General features: G+C 40.6%; 2 protein-coding genes and 1 long non-coding RNA gene across 7 annotated transcripts in view; 1 reads left to right on the top strand and 2 right to left on the bottom strand.

The window, feature by feature from the left end:
• CNKSR2 (connector enhancer of kinase suppressor of Ras 2) overlaps positions 1-23,321 on the top strand; it is a 370,061-nt gene extending 346,740 nt beyond the window's left edge. For 4 of the 5 annotated variants that reach the window (XM_030574665.1, XM_030574679.1, XM_030574688.1 and 1 more), the window contains 2 exons: positions 17,634-17,830; positions 20,872-23,321. In XM_030574665.1, the coding sequence (XP_030430525.1) occupies positions 17,634-17,830; positions 20,872-21,087 (413 nt within the window). In that variant the 3' untranslated portion in view covers positions 21,088-23,321. Of the gene's footprint in view, positions 1-3,451; positions 4,616-17,633; positions 17,831-20,871 lie in introns of those variants that run through there. The other variant, XM_030574696.1, reaches the window with a different exon arrangement.
• Positions 1-26,948, bottom strand: part of LOC115657232 — a 39,411-nt gene extending 12,463 nt beyond the window's left edge. The window contains exons 1-2 of the long non-coding RNA XR_004001927.1: positions 26,548-26,948; positions 1,233-1,414 (exon numbers count right to left, since the gene is read on the bottom strand). This is a non-coding gene — a long non-coding RNA (uncharacterized LOC115657232). The remainder of the gene's footprint in view (positions 1-1,232; positions 1,415-26,547) is intronic.
• KLHL34 (kelch like family member 34) lies at positions 23,428-26,366 on the bottom strand. The gene has a single exon (XM_030574706.1). It carries the CDS (start codon positions 26,292-26,294, stop codon positions 24,540-24,542), a length of 1,755 nt encoding a protein of 584 aa, XP_030430566.1. The 5' UTR covers positions 26,295-26,366; the 3' UTR covers positions 23,428-24,539.
• Positions 26,949-27,740: the final 792 nt, after the last annotated feature.

Below are 27,740 nucleotides of genomic sequence, written 5' to 3' on the forward strand. Positions count from 1 at the left end.
TTCAAAAAGTGCATTACTTGTTCATTGTGTATCGTTTGATCTGTTTCTAAAAAGCTGACCTCTTGCAAGGCAACAGAAACAATAATATGTGACTTTGGTGATCAGTCACACACCACGAATAGCAATAACCAAAGTGAACTGTTCAAATAGAACTCATAGGCTGAAACTTCTTTGTATAAATTATTTGGCAAATGCTCTGAAAAAAGTATACAGACTCAGTTTGTGAGTGATTTACAAAAAGAAAATTAAGCAAACCATGTGTCATAACGTAATAAACTGCCTGCCATAAAAAGCTGACATTTATGAACATTTCATAATACAATTAGCACAATATTTCTTATTAATATAGGGTTATACTCTGGCATCTGTTGTGATTTTAAAGGCAATTACTGTAAAGTAGTAAAATAAATTATTTATCCCCCAAGCATGCTTAATAATTGTAAAAATGAGTTTTCACTTTGTTTGCCTTTAAACAGCCAACAAGTAAATAGGACTGCAATATATTCATACATCTGTAATAGTGCACTGTGGATAGCTAATAGTGGAACTGTGATAATAGATCTAAAGCAATGTTTCCCAAACTTGGGACACCGTTTGTGTAGGGAAAGCCCCTCGTGGGTCAGGCCAGTTTGTTTACCTGCCCTGTCCGCAGGTCCAGCCAATTGCAGCTCCCACTAGCTGCGGTTCGCTGCTCCAGGCCAATGGGAGCTGCTGGAAGCGGCGCGGGCTGAGGGACGTACTGGCCGCCGCTTCCAGCAGCTCCCATTGGCCTGCAGTGGTGAACCGTGGCCAGGGGGAGCTGTGAGCGGCCGGACCTGCGGACGGTAGGGGTGGCTCCAGGCACCAGCACAGGAAGCACGTGCCTGGGGCGGCAAGCCGGAGGTGGTGCTGGTCACCATGAGGGCAGCAGTCAGGGAGCCTTCAGCGGTGTTTCTGCAGGAGGTCTACCAGTCCCGCGGCTTCAGCGGCAATTCAGCAGCAGGTATGCCGAAGGTGCAGACTGGTAGATCACCCGCAGAACCCCGACAAATCCGTGTGACCGGAAGACCTCCTGCAGAAACCCCGCCAAAGGCTTCCTCACTGCCGTGCTTGGGGCACCAAAAAACATAGAGCCTCCCCTGACAAACGGGACAGGTAAACAAAGCGGCCTGGCCTGTCAGAGGCTTTTCCTGCACAAGCAGCAACCCCAATTTGGGAAACATTGATCTAAAGCATGACAAAAAAGAACTTACCATTGCATGATGGTATTACCACAATACCTGTTAAAACATTACTGAATAGTCTCTTCACAGGAATTTCTTGCTAAACGTTCTTTGAGGAATTTGTCACCTTCTAATCCAAAATGTAATTGGATTGTAGCTCCATAAAAATGTCCTGTGCCAGTGCCACCAACCAGTGAAGACCATGGTGCATTCTGCCAATCAAAAAGGGAGACACAGTCAACATGGAAGGCCCTCCTATAAAAGCACATTGGATTTCCCAGCTATCTTACTTAGGGTACATAAAAGAACTGGGTTTAGATATCCAGTAGTTAATGCAGCCTTGTTGTAATGTAAGTGAATCCTGCTGCATTTGACAAAGTCCAAGAGTCAACTTATTTCTGGTAAAATGTCAGGAAAATGAAGCATTAACATCCTGAACAGAGTTATGTGAGATTTTAGAGCTAATGGTGCAATACAGATACAGCAGATTCTTCAGACTCCTATGGAAGGTCTTCTCCTAACCACTTCTTCCCAGCAGCCCAAAGACCATGTGAATATTATTTTAAAGGTTGAAAATATTACATAATGTTTTAAAACAGGCTCAAAGGTGAAAAAGTTTCCCTTTTCTGTCCCACTCACTCCCCACCCCCGCAAGCAACTCCTTCTCCCCCCCCCAAAAAAAAACACACACACACACAGTATCTAGATCAGCCTGTAGTGTGCAGAGGTAAAGTGGATTCTGGGTTAATATAACTGATCAAAATGGATTGTTAGTCATGCGAGTTTTGAAATCTGCCTTTTTTTACTACTTGCAAGGCGACAGGGTAAGTGTTCCTTATTTTAGACAATAGATTATGTAAGAACTCCTATACACTTCAATACTCGGGTTATTGTTATATGAGCTGTTCTCCTCCCCCTCTCTCTTCCTTTGCTTTGGCATGCAGAATAGTACTATCAAAGAATTTAAGGATAGAATGCAGCTCCATGTGGAGCCCCAAAGCATTTAAGTGTTATATCTATTGAGAGATGCTTTTTTTCTTTGAGAAGATGGGAGATGAATTAAATGGGCCTATCATTCTTTCCATCCAGGATTTCTGTTAGTATCTCTCTTCCATTATTGGGGTAGTAGCTCTTTTCTGTTAATTGAACCCATGGTGATCTGCTATACGCTGAAGTGTAAAACGGGAACTTCCTGATCTTGTCACCTCTTCCCATCCTAGGTGCACTCTTATAGGGGGGAAACATTCTCCCTGAAAAGGGATGGGTGAACTTCACCAATTAAATTACGTTTTGGCTGTATTAGTAAAGCCAGATTATATTCACAAACCTTTTTATTCTGTGTAGTTTAAATCCAGGGGCACTTTCCCAGAGTGATTAAATTTAAAAAGCAAAACTTGTTTGTATATGTATATATATATGTGTGTATAAAAATGCATACAGCATATAGTAAAATAGACATAGTATCTATTTATGCCAGCCTGGCTTTTGAAGCAGCTGTTTTAACCCTAATTATATAATTTTACTATATGCTAGTATTTTCCCCTCTAAGAACACAGACCCAATAAGTTTCAGAGTGTGATGATGTTTGAACCCACACTAACATCATATGTTCAAAAGTCAGGTAAAATGAAATGGCCTCTCCCTATTTCTGATCTTCCATTCATAACTTCACAATACTGGGTCTCCAGCTGGGAGAGTGAAATGAGCCAGATCTCCTTATGTCACCACTTCTGCTCTTTCATAATTAGCTGCAGGTAGGACATGTTTGTGTATGCCCTGTACATTCAGGGGGGTTGAGGTGGATCCCTCTCTCTTCCTCCTCGCTCCCATGATCTCTCCCAGTGCTTACCAAATGGGCTAATCCAGGTTAAACCAGACTACACTGAGGAAGTAGATATACATTAGTTTATTTGATCTTCTTTTAATTGGTCTTCATTCTGTTTTTTAAAGTGTCTATGCAAATTGAAAATGCAAAACAGCACACTCCTACATAGCTTGTGTGCACCAGAAACTGAAATTTCTGAAGGATCGTAGTATAAAACCAAAACAGTGCCATGACCTTGGGCTCACACATGCATGCAGACAAGAAAAGCACTGTAGTGCTAAAACCTAATGAAAATCTTGCCATATTTGCTATTTTCTCTTGTATCAAGATTGCATGATGGTATTTCTAATATACTACTATGATATGGAAATAATGGCACATCACAGTTCTTTCATCATATTGTATCACTGCTTTATCATATTAGGCTAATACACTGCGAGAGTTGATAGAACCTCTCCATGCCAAATCGGATCCACTTCTCTTGGCACTGAACTGATTGGACTCAGATTGATAAACTAATGATTAGAGAATTTAGAACGGAGAGAATTGGCACGACGGAGACTCAACTTCAGCCTCTTGCAAGCAACCTAATGGCCTCCGTTCAGAAAGTTTAATTCTTCTTGAATAACTTTGATGTTGATAAAAGAGAACAGACATTTTAAAGCGTAGACAACCAAGTGTCTGGATATGGGGACTCCAGAAAAGTGTTAAAGGGGCAGACCTATTACCAGTCTTTTGAAGAGTGCATCCTTTCCACAGTGGTACTAGGCACAAAATCATAACCTGTCTACATGGAGCGCAGTTGCAGAAAATACTCCTCCCTGCATAGGAGAACAGAAGGGGAAGAGGGTCACGGCAGGGGAAGGGCTTTGGTGACACACATTTGTGTTCTGCAGACTTCAAGGAATTAAAGAGGGATCAGCTATGGTAACTATAAAATCCTGTTGTTTTTATGGACTTCAGTGGCTTCATTCAGGCAAAGCAGAGAAAGCTAATATAATTTAAGTGTACTTCACATAAGTGAAGGAAATTAACTTGCTGTATCATACTAAATTAAGCTTATTCTTCCAAGTCAAGGTGTGTACTGACTATTTGGAGACTTAATATATGTTTAATGATTTATAATGAATTATCAGAGGGCACACTGAAACTGATTTGGATGACAGTGTTGGAGAAGATATCTCATGCTGGGATTTATTAGACTCCACAGATACAATCTACAAATTCTCTTTATCTTCTGGGACTTACATGTGAATGATGCTGCCTCACAGAACAGGCGTCAAGTATTCTCTGTATAGCACTTGCACTCCATGGGGTTGTTTTGGGGCCAGTATTTGTCTGGATGTCACTCAAAGTAGATTCTGATATTGTTATTTATCATTATGTTCTGGCTCCCCTATGAGTTAATGTTTGCCTCTGTCTCTGTGATTAGAATGTGGATTTTCCTTTATATATTTGGCTACGGGTGTATTGTAATAATGTCAATGCTATTTACTTGATATTTCATATTATCTTATGGAGAGAGACTTTTAAAAATGTATTTTAAAATGTTTTCTTTCTGTTGGCTCAATGTATGGTATTGCGTTCTGTTAATACCAATAAAATTATATATATATAGTTATATATAAATATTTTCCTTTTATATATAAGTAGACTTTGCTTTTTTCCTCACAAATAAGAATTGTGCAGTGAATAAAATTGCATCTCTCTGCTTTATAGCAGTAACAAAACTATAATAGTTTGAATATTAATTTCATAAAATAAAAATCCTGTATACTCTGACATATATGCTAGTTGGATATTCATCAGTATGCATATTGTGTTTCCATTTAACATTAATAGGCCTTTCACAAGTCAATTTATATATTTAACAACATGATTTTGACATCTTTAATTGTTACCAATCAAGAAACTGAACATGCCTATTATAGCAAAGTATGCCCACTGTTACTTGTTGTTTACAAAATTGTACATTGATACAGTTTTTGCCCGTGTACCAAACAGATGAACCCACCATGTTTTTATTAATTGCGTATCCTTAGGAATTGATTTTTAAATATAATTTACTGCGCTTTCCAACACTTGAGAGAGGCAGAATTCATCTTTTTATATAATGTTGCCTTTGAAGTACTTGCCTCTGCCAGTGTCGATAAATCAGTGCTAAGCGCATAAAGATTCTGCAACCTGAAAGATTTATTGTTAAAACCTTGCTGGAATGCCCTGCAACCTGAACCAGTGCTTTGTATCCTGTCATTAAACTCCAGAATTAGTTAGAAATGAAATGTTTTGGAAATGAATTAGAGTACCAGAAGCCAAGATAAGAATCTAAAATGTCCTTTGGCTGCCATTTTGGGTTCCACTGATGGCTCATTTACTGCTTTTGCCAAAGGCCAGAAGGAGCTAATATATCTGCCCCACTGTGCATTTTAACTTCAGCTTCATTTTTTCCTCTCACAGACTGTATTGAATGAGCATTACCATTTTTGAGAGGGATTCCAAAGGGCTGCAATTAGCAGCCCATGACATTAATTCCATGCACATTTGTCAAATATTTTTTCTGTATGCCTTAAAATAAAGTTTGGAAAATGGCAGTTAACGTTTCTTTAATGAAGACCGTTGATTTATTCATTAGGTTAGGGTTTTTTAAGGTATTATTTTCTGCTTAATAAAAAAATCTATATTACTCATTGGCAAATTACCCAACTTTGCCTCTGCATACCCTTTGTCCATAAGCTCTGTTACTCCATTTCCTGTGGGAATGCGCACACGTATTCTTCCTAATGGATATGGAACGGATGTCTCTTCCATCATGATTATGGTACCAATTCTGGGAGAAAGTTTTTTGTTAAAGTGTACACGTTCCATGTTCAAAAGTTTATTCAGCATCTGAACATTTAATTGCTTAAGAAATCTGTGGTAAAGAGTATATTGCTGTTAAATTTTTGTTGTTGTTTTAGGTTTTGTTACCAAAGGTGCTATGTAAGGGCCCAATCCTAGGTGATACTTAGAGGAGAACAGACTACAGTAGTGTTGAGGGCATTCAGCGCCTGACAAGCTTTACATCTTGCAATGTCATGCCTTAAATAAGTAAAATGTAAATTAAGGTACAGATTAATTAGTCTGAGGTCTAATCAGTGCCATTATCAGGAAATCTGCAAGAACACTGGCATATATGACATGTTCTAAATAAAACCTATGAGTAGAATTTTCAAAAGCACTTAAGTCCAATTTTCAGAAGTGCCTAAGACACTTTTGAAAATGGATTTGAGGCTCCTAAGTGACTTAAATGCTTTTGGAAATTTCACCGTGTTGTAGTTTCCAGGGAAATATAGCACAACAGATATGACATTTACTATCCCTATGGAGTAGGGTTCCTGTTCTCAGTGAACAGGTGATGTACTAGGAATAGGTACTCTATTCAAACTTAGTTAGGTACCAGCTATATAAACCTTGACAGACATTGCTGTTGTACAAGAGTGAGTGTCGCTCGAATTGGACTGATGAGTAATGTAGCTATGTCCAACTGTCCCTACCATTTGTCATTTAACCTTTTGCACATCATGTGCCCTTACAGTTTAGGTTTATGAAAAGAATGTTTTGCTGAAGAAATAATTGCTTCCAAATGGTTGCTGCTGGACTAATCCATAGGGAAATCATTATCCATTTAAAAGTGTCAGTGCCCCCATTTATACAGTGACACAAACCGTCTCTCCACTTGCACTGTCCCCTGAATACTTCACCTATCTTTCAGGATGGCATGGTTTTACTTTGTCCCTCAACTGAGGAGAATGAGAGGAAGCTTGCAGGGGAAGTGGTAATGGTGAATGCAATGTTTATTTCATTTTAACAGTTTGCATCAAAATTAAACACTAATTTCAGCATGTAGCATAGAAAAGAAACAGGAAATTGACAAGAGAGCCTCTTCCACTATGTAAAATTTTCCCAGTGAGTCACTTTAAAAAAAAAAAAAAGCAGCAAATAAAAATTAAATTGACATTTCGGTATAGAAGATATGTAAGTAAAGCACTTAAACCAAATATTAAAGGATATAATTATAAATATTTATCATTGCCAACAAATTCTGCTGCTAAGCATCAGTTTCTTGTTACTGTTAGGAATTATTTTATTTTTATTTGAATTTTATTTTTTCTATGCACTTTTTGCACTCAGTAGTACAGTCATACTTAAGTGAAGTTCTGGAACAGCCTTCCAAAGGGAGCAGTGGGGGCAAAACACCTGACTGGCTTCCAGACTGAGCTTGATAACTTTATGGAGGGGATGGTATGACGAGACTGCCTACAGTGGCATGTGATCCATCTGTGACTGCTAGTAGCAAATGTCACCAATGGCCAGTGATGAGACACTAGATGGCGAGGGCTCTGAGTTATTACAGAGAATTCTTTTCTGGGTGTCTGGCTGGAGGGTCTTTCCAACATCTTCAGGGTCTAACTGATTGCCAGGTCAGATTGGCAGAAACCCTGCGGGGTGTTTGCTTTCCTCTGCTGTGTGGGGCATGAGTCACTTGCTGGTTTAAACTGGAGTAAATGGTGGATTCTCTGTGATCTGAAGTTTTTAAATCATGATTTGAGGACTTCAGTAACTCAGCCAGAGGCTGTGGGTCTATTACAGGACTGCTGTGGGTGAGGTTCTGTGGCCTGCAATGTGCAGGATGTCAGACTAGGTGATCATCAAGGTCCCTTCTGTCATTAACGCCTCTGAGCTGATGCATCACAAACACTGGAAGTTAAATAGCCTGAGAATGTATGCTCTTCAGGGTAGGGATCATATTGGTACGTGAGGCATGTAAGGTGTTACTTCAATACGATTAATATACCTCAGACCCTACAAAGACTAGGAATCTGGTTCTCCCCTTATTTACATCAGTTTTATAGCTCCTTTGATTTCAAGGAACCAATTTCACCAACAAAAAGAGGAGAATCAGGCCCTAGGTCTCAGATGATGAGTATACCATTGAGCTCTTCTGCTGTGCAGACTTTCTTGAGAATTTCCTCTTTGTCTTAAAGGTTACATAATAGGAGTAAATAGGACATGGATATAAATTTCCCAGATACACTTCCCCTGCACAGGAGGCAGTGGTGTAGCCTATTACCTTAATACTCCAGTTCTCTGATTCTCCAGCTGCTAAAACTTTCTCTGGAAATGTGTATTACAGCTTGTTTTTAAGGGCATCCCTCCCCTAATTCAGTGAGAGTTCTAGGAAACTCTTTTCTATCCCTCGACCTCATCCCAGTACACGGGCCTTTCTGAAGCACTCATTCATCTCTGCATTGTTGACTGACTTAGTGGCAGTTCTAATGTTAAAACATTATATAATACACAGGTTAGGGAAAAAGTGCCGGTACATCTGGGTATCTTAGATTATCCACAAAAACAAGTTTTGTTTTAAAAGTCATAAGATACATAGAGTACATAATCAGCAATGAACCAAATTTAGGTGAATAAATTTAACAAAAAAGTTTCGATATTTGCATCTTACTAATTTGAAAGAAGAACAAAAAGGAAGGGGATTGAAAGAAACAGAGAGGGCAGGAGAGATAGAAGGTGAAAAGGGGAGGGAAGATGCAAAGAAAAGTGATCTACAGAATTTCAAAAGAAGCCCAGAGATTAACACAGCTTGCATTTACCTTTGAAAAAGGGCTCATTTTAAGAAACAAAATAACATTCAGACCTTTATTTTACTGTAAGTGCAGAGAAAGAGATGATAAGTGATATAGGTTTCCTTTTGCACTTTAATAGAAGAATCTGCCCTAAATCATGCTGACCAGCTGATTAGCATTTGGTTTCCATGCAGACCAGAACTGTATCTCATTTTACCTCCTGCCTACTCTATGCTGTACTTAAACAGTGTGCCAATTGTTCTTTTCTCAGTAATCCCCCGTGGGAACTACACTGCTCTCCTCCTATGAGCTGACTTTTCATCTAACTATGGCTTCCTTTATAAATGTGCTTCACAGAGGTGACTTCATGTGCAGATGCGGTCTCCTCCTAAAATTTTACCTTCCACTGGTTTGAGTGGTTCTTTTCTTTTGGTTTAGGGTATGACTACACTGCATCAAAACACCCGTGGCTACCCTGTCAACTGACTTGGGCTTTCCGGTGCTATCAAATTACAGTGTAAGCATTCAGGATCAGGCTGGAACCTAGGCTCTGTGCCCTCCCCCTTGGTTTCTGCCCGAGCCTGAACATCCACACTGTGGTTTGATAGCCCCTCAGCCCGAGCCCTGCGAGCCTGAATCGGCTGACGTGGGCCAGCCACAGGTGTTTTACTGCAGTATAGACATGTCCTTAGACTAAATCGAGAGAGAGAGAGAATATCCAGTTTTGTCTGCCAGTCTTCTATCTAAATAGATGTAGAAACTATTTAAATTCCTGTTTCTTTGAATTATAAACTTTGACCCGCCCCCCCCTTTGTGTAATGTAAACTTATCTCAGGATCCCTGTCACGTGAACAGTAACCCTTAGGGCTCTGAAGGCAAATTTATGGTACCCTGGCATTTTGCACTAAGGCCTGGGCTACACTAGCGGGGGGATTCGAACTAAGACACACAACTTCAGCTATGCTATTCGCATAGCTGAAGTCAAGGTATCTTAGTTCGATTTGCCTGGCCGTCCTCACGGTGGCGAGTCGACTGCCGCAGTGCCCCTGTCGACTCCGCTTACTCCTCCTGCTGAGGTGGAGTATGGGCATCGATTCACGGATCGATTTATCGTGTCCAGAGAAGATGCGATAAATTGATCCCCGATCCCCGATACATCAAACACTGCCCGCCGATCCGGCTAGTATAGACGTACCCTGAGAATCTGAAGAATAGGTTACTTCTCTTCAGTGTCTCTTCCCGTCCATCCAACCCAACCAAATCCCACCTTCTCTCTCCTTACGCCTTCTTGCTCTCCTTTCTCTAAACATAATGAGATCCCTCCTATTTCCCTACTTTGTTCCCTCAGCCCTTCTTTTGTTGAGCACCGGAAGGTGCTGCCAAGCAGAATGCTGCCTCACCCTGCTCACCTGTCTCCATGGTTTTTTTCCGATTGCCTTATTCATACTGGTCCTGCCCCACTCCAAGCCTGACATCCTGATGCTTCTGCTGGCTGACCGACTGAGCAAGGGGGACCAGGTCATGTATTAAGTCTTGTCTTCATTAGCTGTTCACATGTTTGCTTACTATGTATTAGCTAAATCCCAGACACCTAGTGTTTATCTCAACCTGCTAACATGTGAGAACTACAAAGTGCCTTGTCTACACTAGGATTTTACCTCATGTTAGTTACCAGGTGTTAGCTTAACATGTGGGCAACAAACACCTTTTAATGTGGATGTGCCCTCAGTGTCAAGAAGGCAAACAAGGAAGGAGGGAAGATTTTTGCATGAGGGTGGAGGGAGGCTCAGGACTTCCTTTATCTAATACTCCCAACCTGCCCACTTATCTATGCCCAGAAACCCACCCTTGTCCCTGGCATAGCACTCACTAGCAGCCACGAAAAGGTCTTAGAAGTTTTCATGAAGTCAGTTTCCAGGTGCTAAAGATGAATTGTCAAGGCTTTGCTGTAAAGTTCAAAGCAAATCATGTGAGATTTCCGGGGGGGAAGTAGCTGTTTAATAATGTAATTAGTGCCTTTTTCTAATAAAATTACCTCCCCAAGATCCTGGGAAAGTTCAGCTGAGCTAGTTTCTCTGCCAGAGAGTGTGACCTCATCAAAAGGAATGAAAATAGGAGTTTAGATTTCAGACTGATAATTTTCACCTTGCTCACTCTCTGACATATAAACCAGTAAGGCTATAGCTCGACTTTCTCAGGGTTTTCAGAAGATGGTAATTTTGTTCAAGTGCATCATTAATTAATTACAGGTGAGTAGTGGCTAAGTGTGTGAGGGGCTGAAGAGCTGGATGAAGCATGTAGCCAAGTAGTAAAGTTAGCAAAGCAAAATATTTAATTCTGTGAAGAAGAAAACAACGTAGTAAGCCTGGAGGATAGAAGACAGGTGGAGGGGAATGGAGAAAAGGAGTGCAGCTACAAAGGGGAAATGGGAAGAGGCAACTGCCTTGCTGACCTCACCAACTGCAAAAGCCCTTTTTCCCCAAATACTGAAGATATGCGCAGATGGCTGGCAATCCAAAAGGAAAGAATAACCTAAAGATGAGGAGAGGAATCTTAGTGACATTGGGAAGATCAGCAGAAGTATGATGAGCAGGTGCTTAAAAGCCTGCACGCCTCAAAAGGAGGACTGTAGGTCCTTGAAACACCTGCACACTCAGCCTGCTGAGTGGCAAAGTTGAAGGCTGATGGTGTTGTGTTACCTTTGCACAGATGATGTGTGTGCTAATAGCATTGGATGTAATCTGTAGTTCTTCTGATACCTTTCTGAAGAAAGTAACAAAACTTTCGAGACTAAGATTAGAAGGGTGATGAGAAATCTATGCTTGGGGCTTTGTGTTTTCTGTGATTCTGTCTATAACATCTGTCCCCTGCCTCAGAATCATGCTCTAACCCATAGGATTGAATATGCAACCTTCTGAATGTCACTGGTTCAGTGTTGTCTTCCCGAGCCTGCAAACAGACAGTAATACTTCTCAGTGGTCTGGCCTACTCCTGTTCAACTCAATGAAGAGTTACATCTGAAACCTAATACTACTATGTAAATATCAGCAGTGGTAACTGTTTCACTCTGATCCTTTTAGTAGCAATATCCAGCTAATGTTTGATCTATTGATCTTGGATATGCTGGGGGAAATAATGTAAAGAGGAATAATGGAGCAACTGGTTATTGACAAGGATATCTGGGGCAAGAAACTAGTTAACTCCCACCAACCCACAAAACTCAGATCACTCACAAATGGTATTGCACTGCCAAAGTCCCAAAGTGTATCTGCATGTCTTTAACTCAAATCATTTCTCATCCCTTGATGTGGTACCAAAAGTCCCAACCAGAGTCCTGTACTTAGGACAGAAGAATTCCATGCACTGCTACAGACTAGGGATTGAATGGCTAGGCAGCAGTTCTGCAGAAAAGGACCTAGAGGTTACAGGGGACAAGAAGCTGGATATGAGTCAACAGTGTGCCCTTGTTGCCAAGAAGGCCTACGGCATTTTGGGCTGTATAAGTAGGAGCATTGCCAGCAGATCAAGGGACGTGATCATTCCCATCTATTTGGCATTGGAGAGGCCTCATGTGGAGTACTGTGTCCAGTTTTGGGCCCCACACTACAAGAAGGGTGTTGAAAAATTGGAAAGAGTCATGGGGACGGCAACAAAAATTATTAGGGGGCTGGAGCACATGACGTATGAGGAGAGGCTGAGGGAACTGGGATTATTTAGTCTGCAGAAGAGAAGAATGAGGGGGGATTTGTTAGCTACTTTCAACTACCTGAAGGGGGGTTCCAAAGAGGATGGATCTAGACTGTTGTCAGTGGTGGCAGATGAACAAGGAGTAATGGTCTCAAGTTGCAGTGGTGGAGATTTAGGTTAGATATTAAGAAAATCTTTTTCATTAGGAGGGTGGTGAAGCAATGGAATGAGTTACCTAGGGAGGTGGTGGAATCTCCTTCCTTGGAGGTTTTTTAAGGTCAGGCTTGACAAAGCCCTGGCTGGGATGATTTAGTTGGGGATTGGTCCTGCTTTGAGCAGGGGGTTGGACTAGATGACCTCCTCAGGTCCCTTCCAACCCTGATATTCTATGATTCTGTGAACTTTCTCCTCATCAGCTACAAAAAACCTCCACCTTCGCTTCCTCATAAAATGTTTCTGGCTTCTTTGTAAATTCAGAGGCAGTGTAAAATACATGTCAGAAACCTTCCAAAACTGAAACTTGAATATCAAAATAATGCAGCTGCTTCTGTGCTGAGTATTATTCAGTTTCACATTTAATTAAATAAAAAATGTCTGATGTTGAAATATACTTGAATCTGCAGCAGAAATTTCATTGTCACAGACTGGCACTGCTGTGGTGTAGCAACTGGAGACCTCGCTATAGAATTTAGGCCTGGTGTGCCGCAAAGTACACGTGGGGCTGTTCTATACCCAAGTGAAAAAGCTGCTCAAGAAATTGATGCAGCCAGGAATAACAATCCATGTTCCAGATTAGGGACTCTCCCCTGCAGCAGTATATGGAAATCCGAACACTATTATTTCAGAGGAGCCAGGTGGCTAGAGGAATGTAATCTGGGACTCAAGTGCCAACTCAGAATAATGAATAACAACCTAATGTTTGTGGTGCCATTCTAAAAATCAGTCTGTGAATCCCTCTAGGCCTAAAGCCCTCCTCCAGAATCTGTTCTGTATCTGAATCAGGTATCCCTGGAGGCCTGATTCTTCCTTAAAGAAACTGTAATGCTAGTGCAACATATCAGACAGCTATAGCCCCACTGAGGCCTTCCATTGGCATATGGATGTATTACTAACCCAGTCACTTAACCATGAGCTTGCTTAGATCAAAAATAAAAGGGTGACACTCTTACTTTAATCTCAAATCATGATGCTTTTACTTTAGGGTATATCTACAATGCAATTAAAAATCTGTAGATGGCCCATGCCACTGATTCAGGCTTCCAGGACTCAGGCCAAAAGGCTGTTTAAGTGTAGTGTTGACCCTCGAGCTGGAGCCCAGGCTCTAGGGCCCTGAGAGGTTAGGAGGGTCCCAGAGGTTGGGCGGCAGCCTGAACCCAAATGTCTACACCACAGTTAACAGCCCCACAGCCAGAGCCCTGTGTGCCCGAATCAGCTAGCAGGGGTCAGCCACAGGTGTCCTACAGCAGGGCAATCTGTGAGATCAGGAGCTTCTAATCATAGGAACCAATTCCAAGAGTAAACTCCCAGCCCCCACCAAAGTTCCAGAGAACCACACCTACCATGCAGACAAAAAAGAAATAGAAGGGAAAGGAGATAACTGAGTGAGGAAGGGGACAATCTTCCACTCATACCCAAATTCACACCGTTCAAGAGGGTTAGTATAGAGTTACAGCAACCAAACAACGAACATCTACAACAGCATGACAACAGCTACCACATGGATGTTACCATGATGGTGGTTGCCTTCAGGAAAGGAAGTGAAGGAGAAGAGGGTGTTCTGCCTACCCTCCCTCAGGAACTTTTCTTTTAGGAACACACAGAGGGGAAAAATGGCTTCAGCTCTCTAACATATGTGTTGGGACTTGGACCTCCATGTTAATATTTAACTGTCCATGAACTGGCACTCTTGTCCCTCATCCTTTGCCCTTTTGTCATGGAATAACTAGGGAAAGAGAATCCATCCCGTCACAGCTTGTATATTTTTAAATTTGGAAACCTTAGAAAAATTTAGGTAGTTAAAAGGCAAATTTTTGCAATTCATCTTTAAAGCCGTGGACGTTAGCCAGTTAGCTAAAGGTTTCGCCAGAATTTCCAAATTTGGGTAAAGCTTTAAAATGAAGTTATTAAGTGAAAAGTCTCACTCCCCCACAGGAGCTGATTGAGGGGCAGCTCCAGTCACTAAAAGCAGTGCTTCCTCTTTATCATTTCCCCGGGGGCAGGAGCATTCCACTGGGACAAGGTGGTGATGTAGCCTCTGCAAAGGTTTCTGACATTACTAACAAAGGAGTCTAAATGCAGAGCAAATCCTAAATGCTCAAGACACCTCACTGGCTCTCTTTTCTTCACTGCTCAATCCTTCACACCGAAGCCCAGGCCTACTCCCAAATGCAGATGACTACCCCAGTTCCTAAGTGATATCAATGCCTGGATGAAGACAAACTCAAGTAAGATGGAGGTGAGGTATGTGGATAGAGGGGAAATATTTCAAAGAATTGACTGACACCTTTGAGTACATCTGTCTGCCAGTCGTCAGGATGGAGTACAGACGGGGGGCCTTCTGGACTCTTCATTGCTGCCAATATCAGCATAGCGTCTGCTACCAAATATACCATTTTCCATCCAGCCAAGATGTTCCCCCTATCTTAAATCATTGAGATGGTGATAGTGATACTGCAAATGGAAATTGTCTTGCCCGAGTTACCCTCAGGCCCTTTCACAGATTCATTGATGGCTTCTAGGTTCAATTACTGCATGATTCTTTTTCTTAGCATGACTGTGACAGCCCTGAAGAACTTCAGTTGATGTTGACAGTGGCAGATTGACTATTTAGTAATACAGACTGATGCAAATACTTCACCTGTGCTTTTTGGAACTGCAGAGTTACAGGTGAATTTAAGGTACTGCTCTTCTTATTCAAAACCCTAAATGGGTTAAGCCTAAACTGTTTCAAGGACTGCCTCTCACTTGCTCATCCAGAAAACTGGGATTTTCAGTAACTTGTGAAATGCATGATAGGGTTGAAAGATTTCTTAATGGCTGGCCCCAGGCCATAGAACACCCTGCCACAAGAGATTAACATGCCATTGAATCTGGACAGCTTCAGGCTAAATTATAAAAACTCATCTCTTCAGCATAGTTTTCCCATAATGACTACTAACCATGAGAAAGCATGGTCATATGAAACAAAAATTGTCGCTGGAGGAAACAGACTGGAGAAAGATGCACTTTTTATATAACAAGGGATAAAAGGAAGGGAGAAATAGACAAAATAATCTGCAGTCAGATTTAGCTAGCTTTATTGAGATTTCTTTGTAAATCACTCAGATACCATTAGATAGCACCTTAGATCGATAGAATTACATATTGGAAGATGCAAACAAACATGAATACATGGACCATACTAATGTTCCTATTCATTATAATGTCTCATGGAAATTCAAAAATTGCAGCCTCATGACATTTCTAAACAAGCAAGAAAAATCAAGAACACAAAGGATTTGAGCCAGTGTATTCACTTATTTAGTCTTTTCCTTTTATTTTAACAATGTTTTTATAACAGAAAAGAAAAGATGATGCATCTTGTCATTTTGATTTGTCTTTAAATGTTGCCTACATACATATGTGATTTAATCAGTGACTGTCCCCCAGCAGTATACTATATAGTAAGAGGGTCTAAGGGAAAAACATGCAACAACCCAAAGGCTCTTTTCAAAGCCACAACCTCTTTCTGAGCTGAAGAGCTGTAATCCTTCCTCATGTATAGGACAATTAAAACAAAATGTGTGCTTTACAAGTTACTATTAGATTAAAGAAATGTACAGAAGAGTCAAAGGACTGCATGTCTTTGAGGATTTCTGCTGCTATTAATGATTGTAAAGTTCTTTGAGCATGTAAGGCGTTATATAAACGTAAGTATTATTCTGGGAGACAGTTTTTTTTCTCTCTAGCTTCCCTGTTTGAAACTGACCCAGGTGAGTAGTTAGTTACTATACTGTGTGATGTTTGTTTGGCCTCTGTGAAATGAGTAGTTGATCTCAGTCCAGTTTGTGGTTGGCATGTCTCTACCCTCCAGAAAACTGCTGTCACCATTAGCACCAGTTAGCTCCGTAATGTTGGTAGAAAAGCTAATGTCTGAGTATACATGGAGACTGAAGCCCCAGTTCAGCAGAGTACTTAAGCATGTGAGTGCTCACATTTAAGGCACTTAACTTGTGTGCTTAAAGTCAGGCATGTGTTTAAGTCTGAATGACCATCTCACTCCGACAAGTGGTTATTTCCGAAGCTGGTTGAGGAGATTGGCAGGTTAGGTTCTGGTGGGAAAACATGCATTACTGATGGGGAAGAAATGAGGTCTCCTCTCTCTAATGCCATCTTATCTTTTAGTACTTTCACAGGCAATCTTTTTTAAAAAGAACAATATGTGCAGGAGAATCAGTGAGGCAAAATTAATAGCTCATCCTTTCTCCCACCCATTTATGTCGGGTCTACTTAGACTACAAGTGCAGTCACGTACTGGCTCTTACTCTTTGTACAGTTCCTAGCACAACAGGGCCCCAATTTAAGCTGAACCTCTAGAAATTACTGTAGCGCAAAGGATAGTACCAGTGACTCCATACGTTACTTTTTCACATGTGCATGAATAGGGACAAAAGAGAGAGAAAATGTAATGTCAGTTGAAGAAGCAAAACAGAAAGTCTCCCCCCACCCCAAATCCTAGGGGAAATGCCACCTCCTGAACTGCAACACATTTTTACTTTGTTTTTGAGATCCTTTCTGTAGCCCCTAAAGGGGAAAAAAAAACAGCAAGACAATGTTAAACCTCCTTCCCCTGATTATTTTTCAGTCGGATCTCTCACCTGAAGTTCCTTCTCATTTGGTAGGCTGTTCCTATTGCTCCCATTTCTTGTAATAGCTTATGAATTTACTATTATGGTTAATTGTAATTAGAGTGTCTATTATGACAGTAAACTTATACCCTGTAATCTTTTTTTTCTGCTTTGTAGAAAGCTTTGTATTGTCAAAAGTTTTGCTTTTGTTTCTCTTGAAAAGTACCATATCTAGAAGTGATTTACTAAAGCAATAATTAGAGAGAAAAATAGCTTTAGGCAGTGTTTGACTTGCAATACTTTTTTGGGGGGATGGATTTTGGCAGATGTGGAATACTCTCCCTATATGTGAAATGATCCCTTTCTGGGTTTGTTAAAAATACTGCTTTTAGGGAGGCTTTTATGGGTTTTTAATAACCATGTTAATTATACACTGTTCCTTTCTCTTGTGTTTTTTTTTCTGGTTTTTTTTAAGCTGAAACAGTAGAAGAAAAGCCAGCAGACTCCTTGCAAGATTTGTACAGAGCCTTGGAGCAGGCCAGTCTGTCGCCTTTAGGAGAATACCGGATTTCCTCCAAACTGGAGTACAAGAAGTTTTTTATAAAAAGATGTAGCGATCCAGTAGTCAATGAAAAACTGCACCAACTGCGAATTCTGAAAAGCACTTTAAAGGTGAGATAATAGAGGCTGGGGAAATCCCACCAAAGAGTCAATCTTATTATATTATATTCAAAGATTAACTGTACTCAGCTGGAGGGCAGTCTGAATCTTGTGTGTGAAAAGAACAAAAGAGAGACATGGGAAAATGCTGTTCTCAAAGCCAAGGGAAAGTGTCTTGGGGGCGGGGAGAAATCCGTTTTATTTCTCAGTAGATACAATCTCTGTGAGCTCCTCCCCTATCTAGTTAAACATGGTTTGATCTGAAGTGTTCAAAAGAGGTATTAATCCCCCTTTTTTCCCAAGACATTTTTATATACCAAGATAAACATGCTATATCATTACCAGAGAGTAAGCTTCATTAAAGTCAATGGTTTGGAAAATGGCCATTTTATTTACAATGTTGCTGCTCTATGATTACTAAGCTTGTCTAGAAAATAATTGAACATTTGTTTTCTGCCTGAAGATGGTACAAAGATTTATGACATAAATGGCCGTAATGATACACACAAATATTGTAATAATGGCCCTACATTTAAAACAGTGCAATTGTATTTTGAAGTTTTAAGCACCTTTCTAGCCCCTTCATCATCACAAAGTTATCACAAATCAGCAAAGAGTCCTGTGGCACCTTACAGACTAACAGACGTATTGGAGCATGAGCTTTCGTGGGTGTATACCCACTTCGTCAGAGGCACTAACACTAACCCCTCTGATACACAAAGTTATCACAGTGCGTGCTATTCCAGATTATAACACCAGGGATATTCCTTTAAAGCACAGTAAGCAATAGATACTCTTATGCTCGATCTTCCTTGAGGCCTAGTTATCTATATTAAATTTAACTTAGTACATTTTAAGCCACTAGATACTAAATACATTGGCCTTTGGTAGCAGCTTTCGTCTCAGAGTGCTTTACATACATTAATAAATTAAGTCTTCCAATCCCCTGAGAGGCACTTAAACAGTACTATTTCCATTCTATACGGCCCTGATCCTGCAAAGACTTACACAGAGGCTTAACTTTACTCACTGTGAATGTTGTCCCACTGAAGGGAATAGCACTACTCAGAGTATGTAAGGTTAAACATATACATAACTCTTTGCAGAATCGGGACCTAAAGGGGGAAAGTAAGGCTTTCAAGTGGCTTTCCCAAAGTGTCTCACAGGAAGTCTGAGAAAGTGCCGGAAACAGAACCAAGCTTTTTCTACATCCTGTCCTGTGCCTTAATCACAAGATTGTCCTTCCTCCTGGAACGTGCAAGCTCACTGACTAGTAGTAAGGAGGTACAGAATACCCATGATTTATTAATACAGCACCTGGGAAGCACAGTGTGGTAGTATGATCACAGGTCTGGAAAGCAGGAGTACCTATGTTCTAGTCTCAGCTTTGCCTTAGTTTGCCTATCTCCAAAATGAATATGTGCTCTGGGGAACATTAATAAGCTATTGTTTGCAAAGCACTCTGAACATGAAGATCACTTTATACATGTTAATAATATTTTAAATGCACTACTTCTTGGTACCAGACTCTTCCAAGTGTATCAGGTCAAAGACAGAGCTGGCTGTTTTTTTTTAACTACATCCATCACCCTCACCAAAATGGATGAAAGGTTTAGCATATGTATACAGTTATCATGGAACAGATAAATTAGCCATGGGGACCATGAGGCTTCCTGTAGGAATAAACAGTACAGGAGAAGTTGTTGATGAACAGATCACTACTACAGGGAAGGCCTCGTGCTGTAAACCTCAGTGATAATTGTATTATTACGGCTTGATTCTGTTGCATCCAGCTGCCCTTGGTTGCAGTAGAGTGCAGTGACTGCAAGGGAGCCTGCTCTGATCTACACCTGCTGGCTATGACCCCTCAAGAGATCTTCACCAGCCAGGGATTGTTAAGAGCATAGCACAGAGCAGCCACACACCTTCTCCACCCATGTGCACCTCAGACAGCAGGGGAATAGGGTACAAGTGGGCTATTCTGGCTCTAAACTTGCAAGGGAGATCCAGCTAGGTTCTGGCCTCTATAGGTATGTCTGCACTGCAGCTGGGAGGTGTGATTCCCAGAGCCAGTAGACAGACTCATGCTAGCTCAGCTCCACCTAGCATGCTAAATATAGCAGTGTGGATGTTGTGGTTTAGTCTAGCTGCTCAAGCCCAAGCCCGCCTATACCCCTGGATCTGAACTCAGGCAGCTAGACTGAGCCACCAGCAGTAGTGCAAGGTCTACATTGCTATCTTTAGCAGGCTTGCTCGTCACAAGCCTGTCTACCCATGCTGCGAATCAGTGTAGACATATCCTTTACGGTGGGAGGAAGTTGCACTGGGCCAGAGTGTTGGCCTACTAGATGCAGTTATGATCTTTAATGAAGAGCAGTTATCTAATTAAAACATCCTTGAGGGGAAGGGATAGATAGCTCCATGGTTTGAGCATTAGCCTGCTAAACCCAGGGTTGTGAGTTCAGCCCTTGAAGAGGCCACTTAGGGATCTGGAGCAAAATTAGTACTTAGTCCTGCTAGTGAGGGCTGGGGGCTGGACTCAATGACCTTTCAGGGTCTCTTCCAGCTCTGTGAGATAGGTACATCTCCATATATTATTTATTAATTTTTCACGTCATGCTCAGATGTCATGGTGAGGAGCTGAAAAGCCTCCCTATACTGATTGATGTCAGGCCATCTGTTTGCATCCCACACACTAACGCAGTGTTCCTTATGAAATCAAGAAAAGTCAACAGATGGCACTTCACAGTATGAAACATTTTCTTAGAAACTAAAGCAGCTAACAGTAAATAGCAAGGGTTTTGTTTTTACATAACAGATCAAGGGGTAATAAGAAGGGAAGCACTGCAACCCAGGTGATGTCCAATACCCTGACCCATGTATGACATTTTTAAATAGACCCCAAGAGGCTTAAAATCAATGGCTCACTATGCCTCCCTCTTTCTAATGCCTTTGTGGCTTCCATGTGCTTGCCCTTTTGTTAAGTTGCTCAACATTTATATGAGATACTCTTGCTAGTAATTTATCGCTCTCTGTTCTTTTTTCTTTTGCAGGCCAGAGAAGGAGAGGTAGCCATTATAGATAAGGTTCTCGATAATCCAGATTTGACATCTAAAGACTTTCAAGAATGGAAACAAATGTACCTTGATCTCTTCTTGGATATTTGTCAAAACAGTAACCCAAGGGACCCTGTAAATGGCTCTTCTGAAGTAGATGCACTTATAGCGTCTTTAGCACACACCCATTCATACATTGAAACGCATGTATAAGTGTCTTCTTTTTTGTCCAATTTGCTACATTCCAATCCTTTACTCAGTGCAAAAGTAGTTTTTCTATTAATATGTGGGAGGTCTGGTAAATTATATTTTAATGTTACTAAGCTCTGTTAAGTAAACACTTACATGGTCCATGATCCCATTGTCTTTAATGGGAATTTGTATATTTTTATGCTACCAATGCTCAGCTTGTGTTTAGCTTGTGCAAAACAAATGAACATGGTTTTTAATAAATAAAAATATATTTAAAAAAGTAAATTTTGGAAGATGGCGAGCTTCAGAATGAAAGCTCTAGAGGATCGAGGTTTTGTGACTGAAGGTCAGTTGATCTCTTCAAAAATATAATTTTATACTATATAATTCCAGTGTTGCATTACAGTTTTGGAGTTCAGGTATTATTTTGATTATGTGGAAAATAAAACATTTTTTTATATTTAATGAAAAACTCTAGGAATTTTCTTAAGTGACAGACAACAAGGTAAAGCACTGATTATCACTGAGTTTTGATGAAAACAGACAAGAATTAGATAAAGAAATAAGGACAAACAAAAAAAATCACTGACACACGTTCAAGTATCAAAAGTTCAGGTATTAACGATCACATGCTTTCTAAAGCTGGTTTGTAAGAGACCTATAGTACAGGTTTATCATCAGTGCAAATGAGTTTCTTTTGTTTGTATTTTTAATTAAGACCAAATTGTATGTTATCCCCCCTTAATTTTATCGTTGATTCTTTATTATTATAAATATGATTGCTTTCGCACTGATGGTATCAGGTTCATGTGCAGCTTTTTGCAGTGACAGCAATCAGACTTCGATCATGCTTGTTAAGGATGTTTAACTCTTCTAAAAAAGGTAGCTAAAGAAAAGGATTCTAACGTACTGCTTTCAATCTGAAACACTTTGTCAACTCCCACATGGCAGAGAGGGAGTAAATAGGATTTTTCAGCTAATCTCCTACTTGTTTCCTAACCTGTTAAATTCAACATTTTGTATGCAGGAAAAATGTGATATTAACAAGGTCAAGAATATATTCTGAAAAACTAGTGACAACTAAAAAGCCTCTGTTTTGCTTTTGAAGAGGACAGGATGTCTCCAGCTTCTGTTGAGTTCACAAATCAATGAAAATGTTTTAAACTTACGTAAGATTTCAGCTACATGTGAAACAACCCAGGGAACAGGAATGAAGCATTTACTTAGACTTGTGCACATGCCCTGGAATGGGCATGAAGGAAGAAGATCCTGAATCGTGTACTGTATTTATCCTTTACCAGCTTATTGTTTATGAAAAGTGAGCAGAGCATGATAAAACATTTGTGCTGCTTTTTAATATTTTGTTGCAGAAATTAAGAGTCATGACATGGTTTGATAATACTCATGGCAAAGGGAAAAGCACCCATTAGTAGTCCTTACCATGTGTTGTTCACTGAACCAGCTTTAGATTATTGCCTGTACAGCTCAGTGAATGTACTTAAACTTTAAGAGCTCGGATACTTACTGGTAGTTATCTTTCCTGTTGGGATGAAGGCAAGAAAGAAGGAGTGTCTCTCTGTTTATTTGTTCTCAGATTTTTTTAATTGCATTTTGGATTGCAAATGTTTTGCAGATTTTGCACAATTGTACAGAGGCGTGGCCTTTCTGCAGCCCATTTGAAATAATTCGAATTCAAGTCAACATGGCTGACAAATCATGTATTAATGTTTGTATGGAATTCTGAATCCAATGTAATATTTGTATCATTTAGAAGAATCTGTTGGTATAAACTGGACATTTATTTACTGCATGGGTACTGACTTGTATATTAAATTTGTGAGGTTTTGTATATTTCTCATAACAAAAAAATGCTTGACCTGAAATGAATTGTACTATTGTTCCAAGCATTTACACTCTTGTTATTGTTTTACTGGACCAAAAGTAAATATATTCATATAAAATTCTTTATATCTGATGGATGTATATGCACATCACGTAGCTGATTCTTTGTTGAAACTAAGGCAGTTTAGACAATGTAGATTCGTTGCTATGCAACAGCTATTCTGCCTGCACTTTACTTTAGAAAAGTCAGCTTGAATGCTGTAAAAGGTGAAAATTAAACATTACAATTTAAGATAGTCTAGCATGAAAGAGAGGAGAACATTTATCCCATTCGTTGTGCTGCCTTCTCTTAATAGAATACTAAGTGCTCTTGGACAGATATATTTTTACTGTATTAACTTTCAGGCTAGAAAGGGAACAGTGCAAGATGAACTAAAATAAATTTAGCTTTTAAATGAATATGAAATTTGTTTTGAGTAAATTAAATCTTTAATCACACTCTGGAATCTAGTCACATAACTACATTTTACAGTGCCTTAAAATGTCCTCCCAACCCCTTCTGTATTACCCTGTCAGCATTGCCAACATGAAGTGAGGCAATTGCTTTCTCTGAAATAGCCAGACATTTAATACAGAATTTCAAAAGAGTCAAGTTAACTTTCTTTTCTTCTTAGTCCTTGATAAAAGTCAAGCTTTTATTACTTCATTTCCCTCTCATGTATTGGCTCAATAGTTAAAAAGAATTTCACCATCATCTTGATTGTCATCTGGCAGGACACAGTATGCAGGATGTACTCACTTAAGCAGCTGGATATAGCAACTATTGTTGCATGTTCCACTGTACCTTATAATAATTATATTCATTCAGAACTGGCTGCCTCAGTTAATGTGTGGTTTTGATACAGCAAATATGTACCGTGCCAGTACAGAGCACACTTGAAAGCCCCACTCTGGAGGGCATGCCATAACAAAAGCTATTTCACAGAAAGGTCGCTTTCCCTCTCGGTTCAGTTCCTATATCAAACAATCAATGGTTTAATATATAACCATAATTAAGGCTACATTTTATCCAATCCCTCTTCTCCATGCAGTAATTTCTTGCTGATTAGCTAAGGCATGCTCACTTAGCTATTTACTCAAATAATACCATCCTTAAATGTTACTTATTAAAGCTATTACAGGCAAGAATTTTCTGATCTTTATATATTACCCTTTCATTTTGCTTAGCCATAGTATAAAATTCAATACCACTTACCATCTGGGGAAATTACCTTTAATTAAAAAAAATAGAGATTACATTTTTAACCCTTGCAAAATCTGACTTTAGACAGCTATTAAATGCTTCCAAGGAAGTACAGCATTGGAATTCCTCGACATCATCCTTTCAGGATGTGCTACTTGACATATCTGCCCTTGGCAAAACCTGCCTTCAGCTATACAAGTCACAGCACATTTTTCCCATGCTGGTGCCTGATTTCCTGTCCATATGCTCTGTGGGGGGTGTTTACTAAAGCAAAACCTCAACTCTGTTACATTTAGTGCAGTTGCAATTGTCTTTTTTCCTGTGGGGCTGCCCTGCTGTCCTGTTCTTCAGCCATTGGAAGAGTTGACTCAGAAGTTTGGCTCCACTATTATTGGATGTCCTTAGTTTCCGCCAATTCTGAGAGTTGTAGCACTGCACACTGCAATCCATACCAAGGGAAGGGAAGTTTGCAAATCTGTTCCCAGCAGTCATTATCTATATCATAACCCACCACGTCTTGGGTTGGCACCTCCTGGGAGTCTTGCCATTTCTTTCCCCCAATGAGAAGTGCCGTTTCCTCTACCACAGCCAGACCATAGCAAAATCGGTCATAGACCAATGGCCTTAAGCGAGTCCACTGGTTTGGGGCAGGGTCATACCTTTCTATTTCAGAGAATGGTTCATACAGTCCTAAAAATGTGAAGATGGCCTCTCTGATCGTTGCCATCTGGTGTCCAAATCGAGCAATGCTCATGGAGGCTTGCTTTCTCCACTGTCCTTCTAAGCTGCTCAAAGAGAACACATCCTTACTTGTGTTGGTTTGATCTGTGTATTTGCCACCTGAGATGTAGATCGTGTTCTTGCAAACTGTACTGGCATGGCCATGCATCTTGCATGGCAATTCTGTAGCCTTTGTCCATCTGTCTCTGCTAATGTTGTAGACTTCAACAGATGAATGCAGTGATCCAGTCTTGCCTCTTCCACCAATTGCAAAGATCTTGTTGTCTAGGATGCAACAAGAAAATTGGCATCTCTTTTCAAGCATTTCTGTGATTTGGGTCCACTTGTTAAATCTTGGGTCATAACGATGGACCTTGTTTGTAACTGACAAGCTGGTACTTTTCATGTCACTTTGTAAATCTGCTGTTTCCCCACCCAGCACATACAGGTAGTTTCCAATCACACACATGCAGTGATTCTGTACTCTGTCCTGCACCTGCGTTAGAGTTCTCCATTTGTGATTGTAAACATCAAAGGCCATCACATCGCTGACCAGTCCCTCATTGGAAGTCCCTCCTCCTAGCAGGATAATGCGCGTTTGCTGGTTTCTCAGGGTGCTATACTTATCCTGCAGGATGGGCTGTTTAAAAACTAGCGAATGGTAGTTTATTGCTTTTATGATCAAGCATTTAATAGGTGTCGTGAGAGACACTTCTGACTGAGTGTAGACTTTTCTCAGATCTTCCACTGGGATGAGACCAAATCTTATATGTTCTAATAGGTTGCTTTTGTGAATCAACCTGGATTTATCATGCTTCAGCCAGATGAGCACTAGATTCAGGAGGCAGGATTCGTTCACCATAGGGACGTCAGGGGATTCTACCACTGCCATCAACGATCTGAAGTTCAGTAAGAGCAGCTCCATGAAATGCAAATCCAAAAGTTTCCAGAGATTACTGATGATGTATTTTTCTGTCGCTGACAAAGCGTCTGGAAGATAGAACTTGGTGGCAATGTTGGCAGAAAAACAGCAGTTTTCCAGGGTCAGGTTGTTAACCAAGTACTGATTGCACAGGCCAATAGCCTCAGTCACTTGCAAGTAACTGGCAGCTTCCAGGGTGTCCTCCAGATTCTCAAAAGAAAGGGGCAACCAGGAAGTATAAATGAAATCCAGGACATGCTGGAGACCAGTAGGTGAGATGACTTGTAGATGAATGACACTGGCTTTGGATTCTTTTGTGTAGCTTTTGAACATAGCTCTGAAATAATCACTGGAGCAGGCCAGCAGGGACTTGTGTGCAGGAAACTCATTTTCCTTCACCTTCAGTAAAATATCACACATCAAGCCTTCGGCTCTAAGCATTTGGTACTGGGAGAGCACAGTACTGCAGTGTGCTTTGCAATAGGCCAGGAAGTAACTCATAGTCCATAATACGATGCTTTAAGCTAATTTATTAAAATTAATATCCAACGACCAATTAGAACGGTTGCACAAATCAACTTGTAGGTCCCTTTGTAAGAATGCCCATCAGAGCCTCCATCTATTCAAGAAAAGCCCAACCAAGAAAATTAGGCCCTCCCAGCCTAGCAGGCTAGCTTAGTACATTTGCAGTGAATTAAACGCATTCATTCAATGAGAAAACAGCTGAACCTAGTATCAGCCTTGGAATGCTTACTTTTCCTGCTTCCATTTCATGCAGAAGGATGGAAAGTCCACAGTTGCGGGGAGCTACTGCTTGGCTGGCCATCATGTGACAGATGTGGGAGCTAGATGACAGTCTTTACACATGGAATTTTGCGTCGGCTCAGACGTCTCTCACGCTTCTTCTTTCTCTGCAGGCTAATCAAAGAGCTCGTCTGCGGCTGACAGTGCATGGCGTTGAGCAGAAACAGATGAGGGGGGCAAGTGATGAGGAGAACGTTTGCCGTTGCTTTTTCTGTCTGAGCCTTGTTTGTATTTCAAACTTAGATAAGTTTAGATCTCAGTGACCGTGGGACAACAGACCACGTTTGGTGATCTGCTCTCACTATGTTAGGAAATCTGGGCGGAAGATCAAATCAGCACCCAGGGAGTAGAGCAAAGAGGATTTCTGAGCATATAAATCTTGTGCTTGGAGGCAGAAAGAGAGGCAAAATTCCATGATTAGTCACTGGTTTAATTTGACATGCATTTCTGAGCCCTTTGGTTTAAATGGTATCACCATAACTCACACCTACCAGAATAGAATGCAAACACAAGCTCCGTGTCATAGCTGTCCAAGAGTTGAACTGAGCGGGGGGTGGGGAGAACGATAGGGAGGGGAAAGAATCTAGTAGTTTTATGAACAGCCTGAGCCAAAGCATCTGTCATTGAATGACCTGAATGGAAATCACGAGAGTAACACATTTGTATAAAGTGGTGACAAAAATAGATCCCATGTTATGTCATAGTAAACTGAACTCTGTTTATAGAGGAGAGAGAATTGACATCTGTCACCAGCTAGAAACAAATCCCTGAACTTCTGTGGATAGTCCATAGCTGACTATATTAGCTTTTCCACTTTGAGTTTGTTCTAATTAAGTACAAATAAAGGAGGATTATCTGATTTCTCACCTACTCCTTCTGGGATCTAATTCCCACCAGGGAAAGGAGGTGTGGATGGGCTACATATCTTGGTCTCTTGAGGCTTTAGCTTGCTTTGAGTAGCCCTGGGTGCAGGCTCTGAAATACGGTGATCTGACAACAGTCCGGAGTCTCCTTTTGACACCCCTCCTTCCAAACACTCAAGACTTGCAAAGTGACAGAATTGATAAAATGCTAGAGCATCCTGCTGCATTGTGGACCAACAGACTCTGGGGCAAGGGCAAAGTCCTGCAGTTGTCCTTTGCT

Source organism: Gopherus evgoodei, chromosome 1 (genome assembly GCF_007399415.2).
Source record: "Gopherus evgoodei ecotype Sinaloan lineage chromosome 1, rGopEvg1_v1.p, whole genome shotgun sequence".
In the NCBI taxonomy this organism is placed as follows: domain Eukaryota; kingdom Metazoa; phylum Chordata; order Testudines; family Testudinidae; genus Gopherus; species Gopherus evgoodei.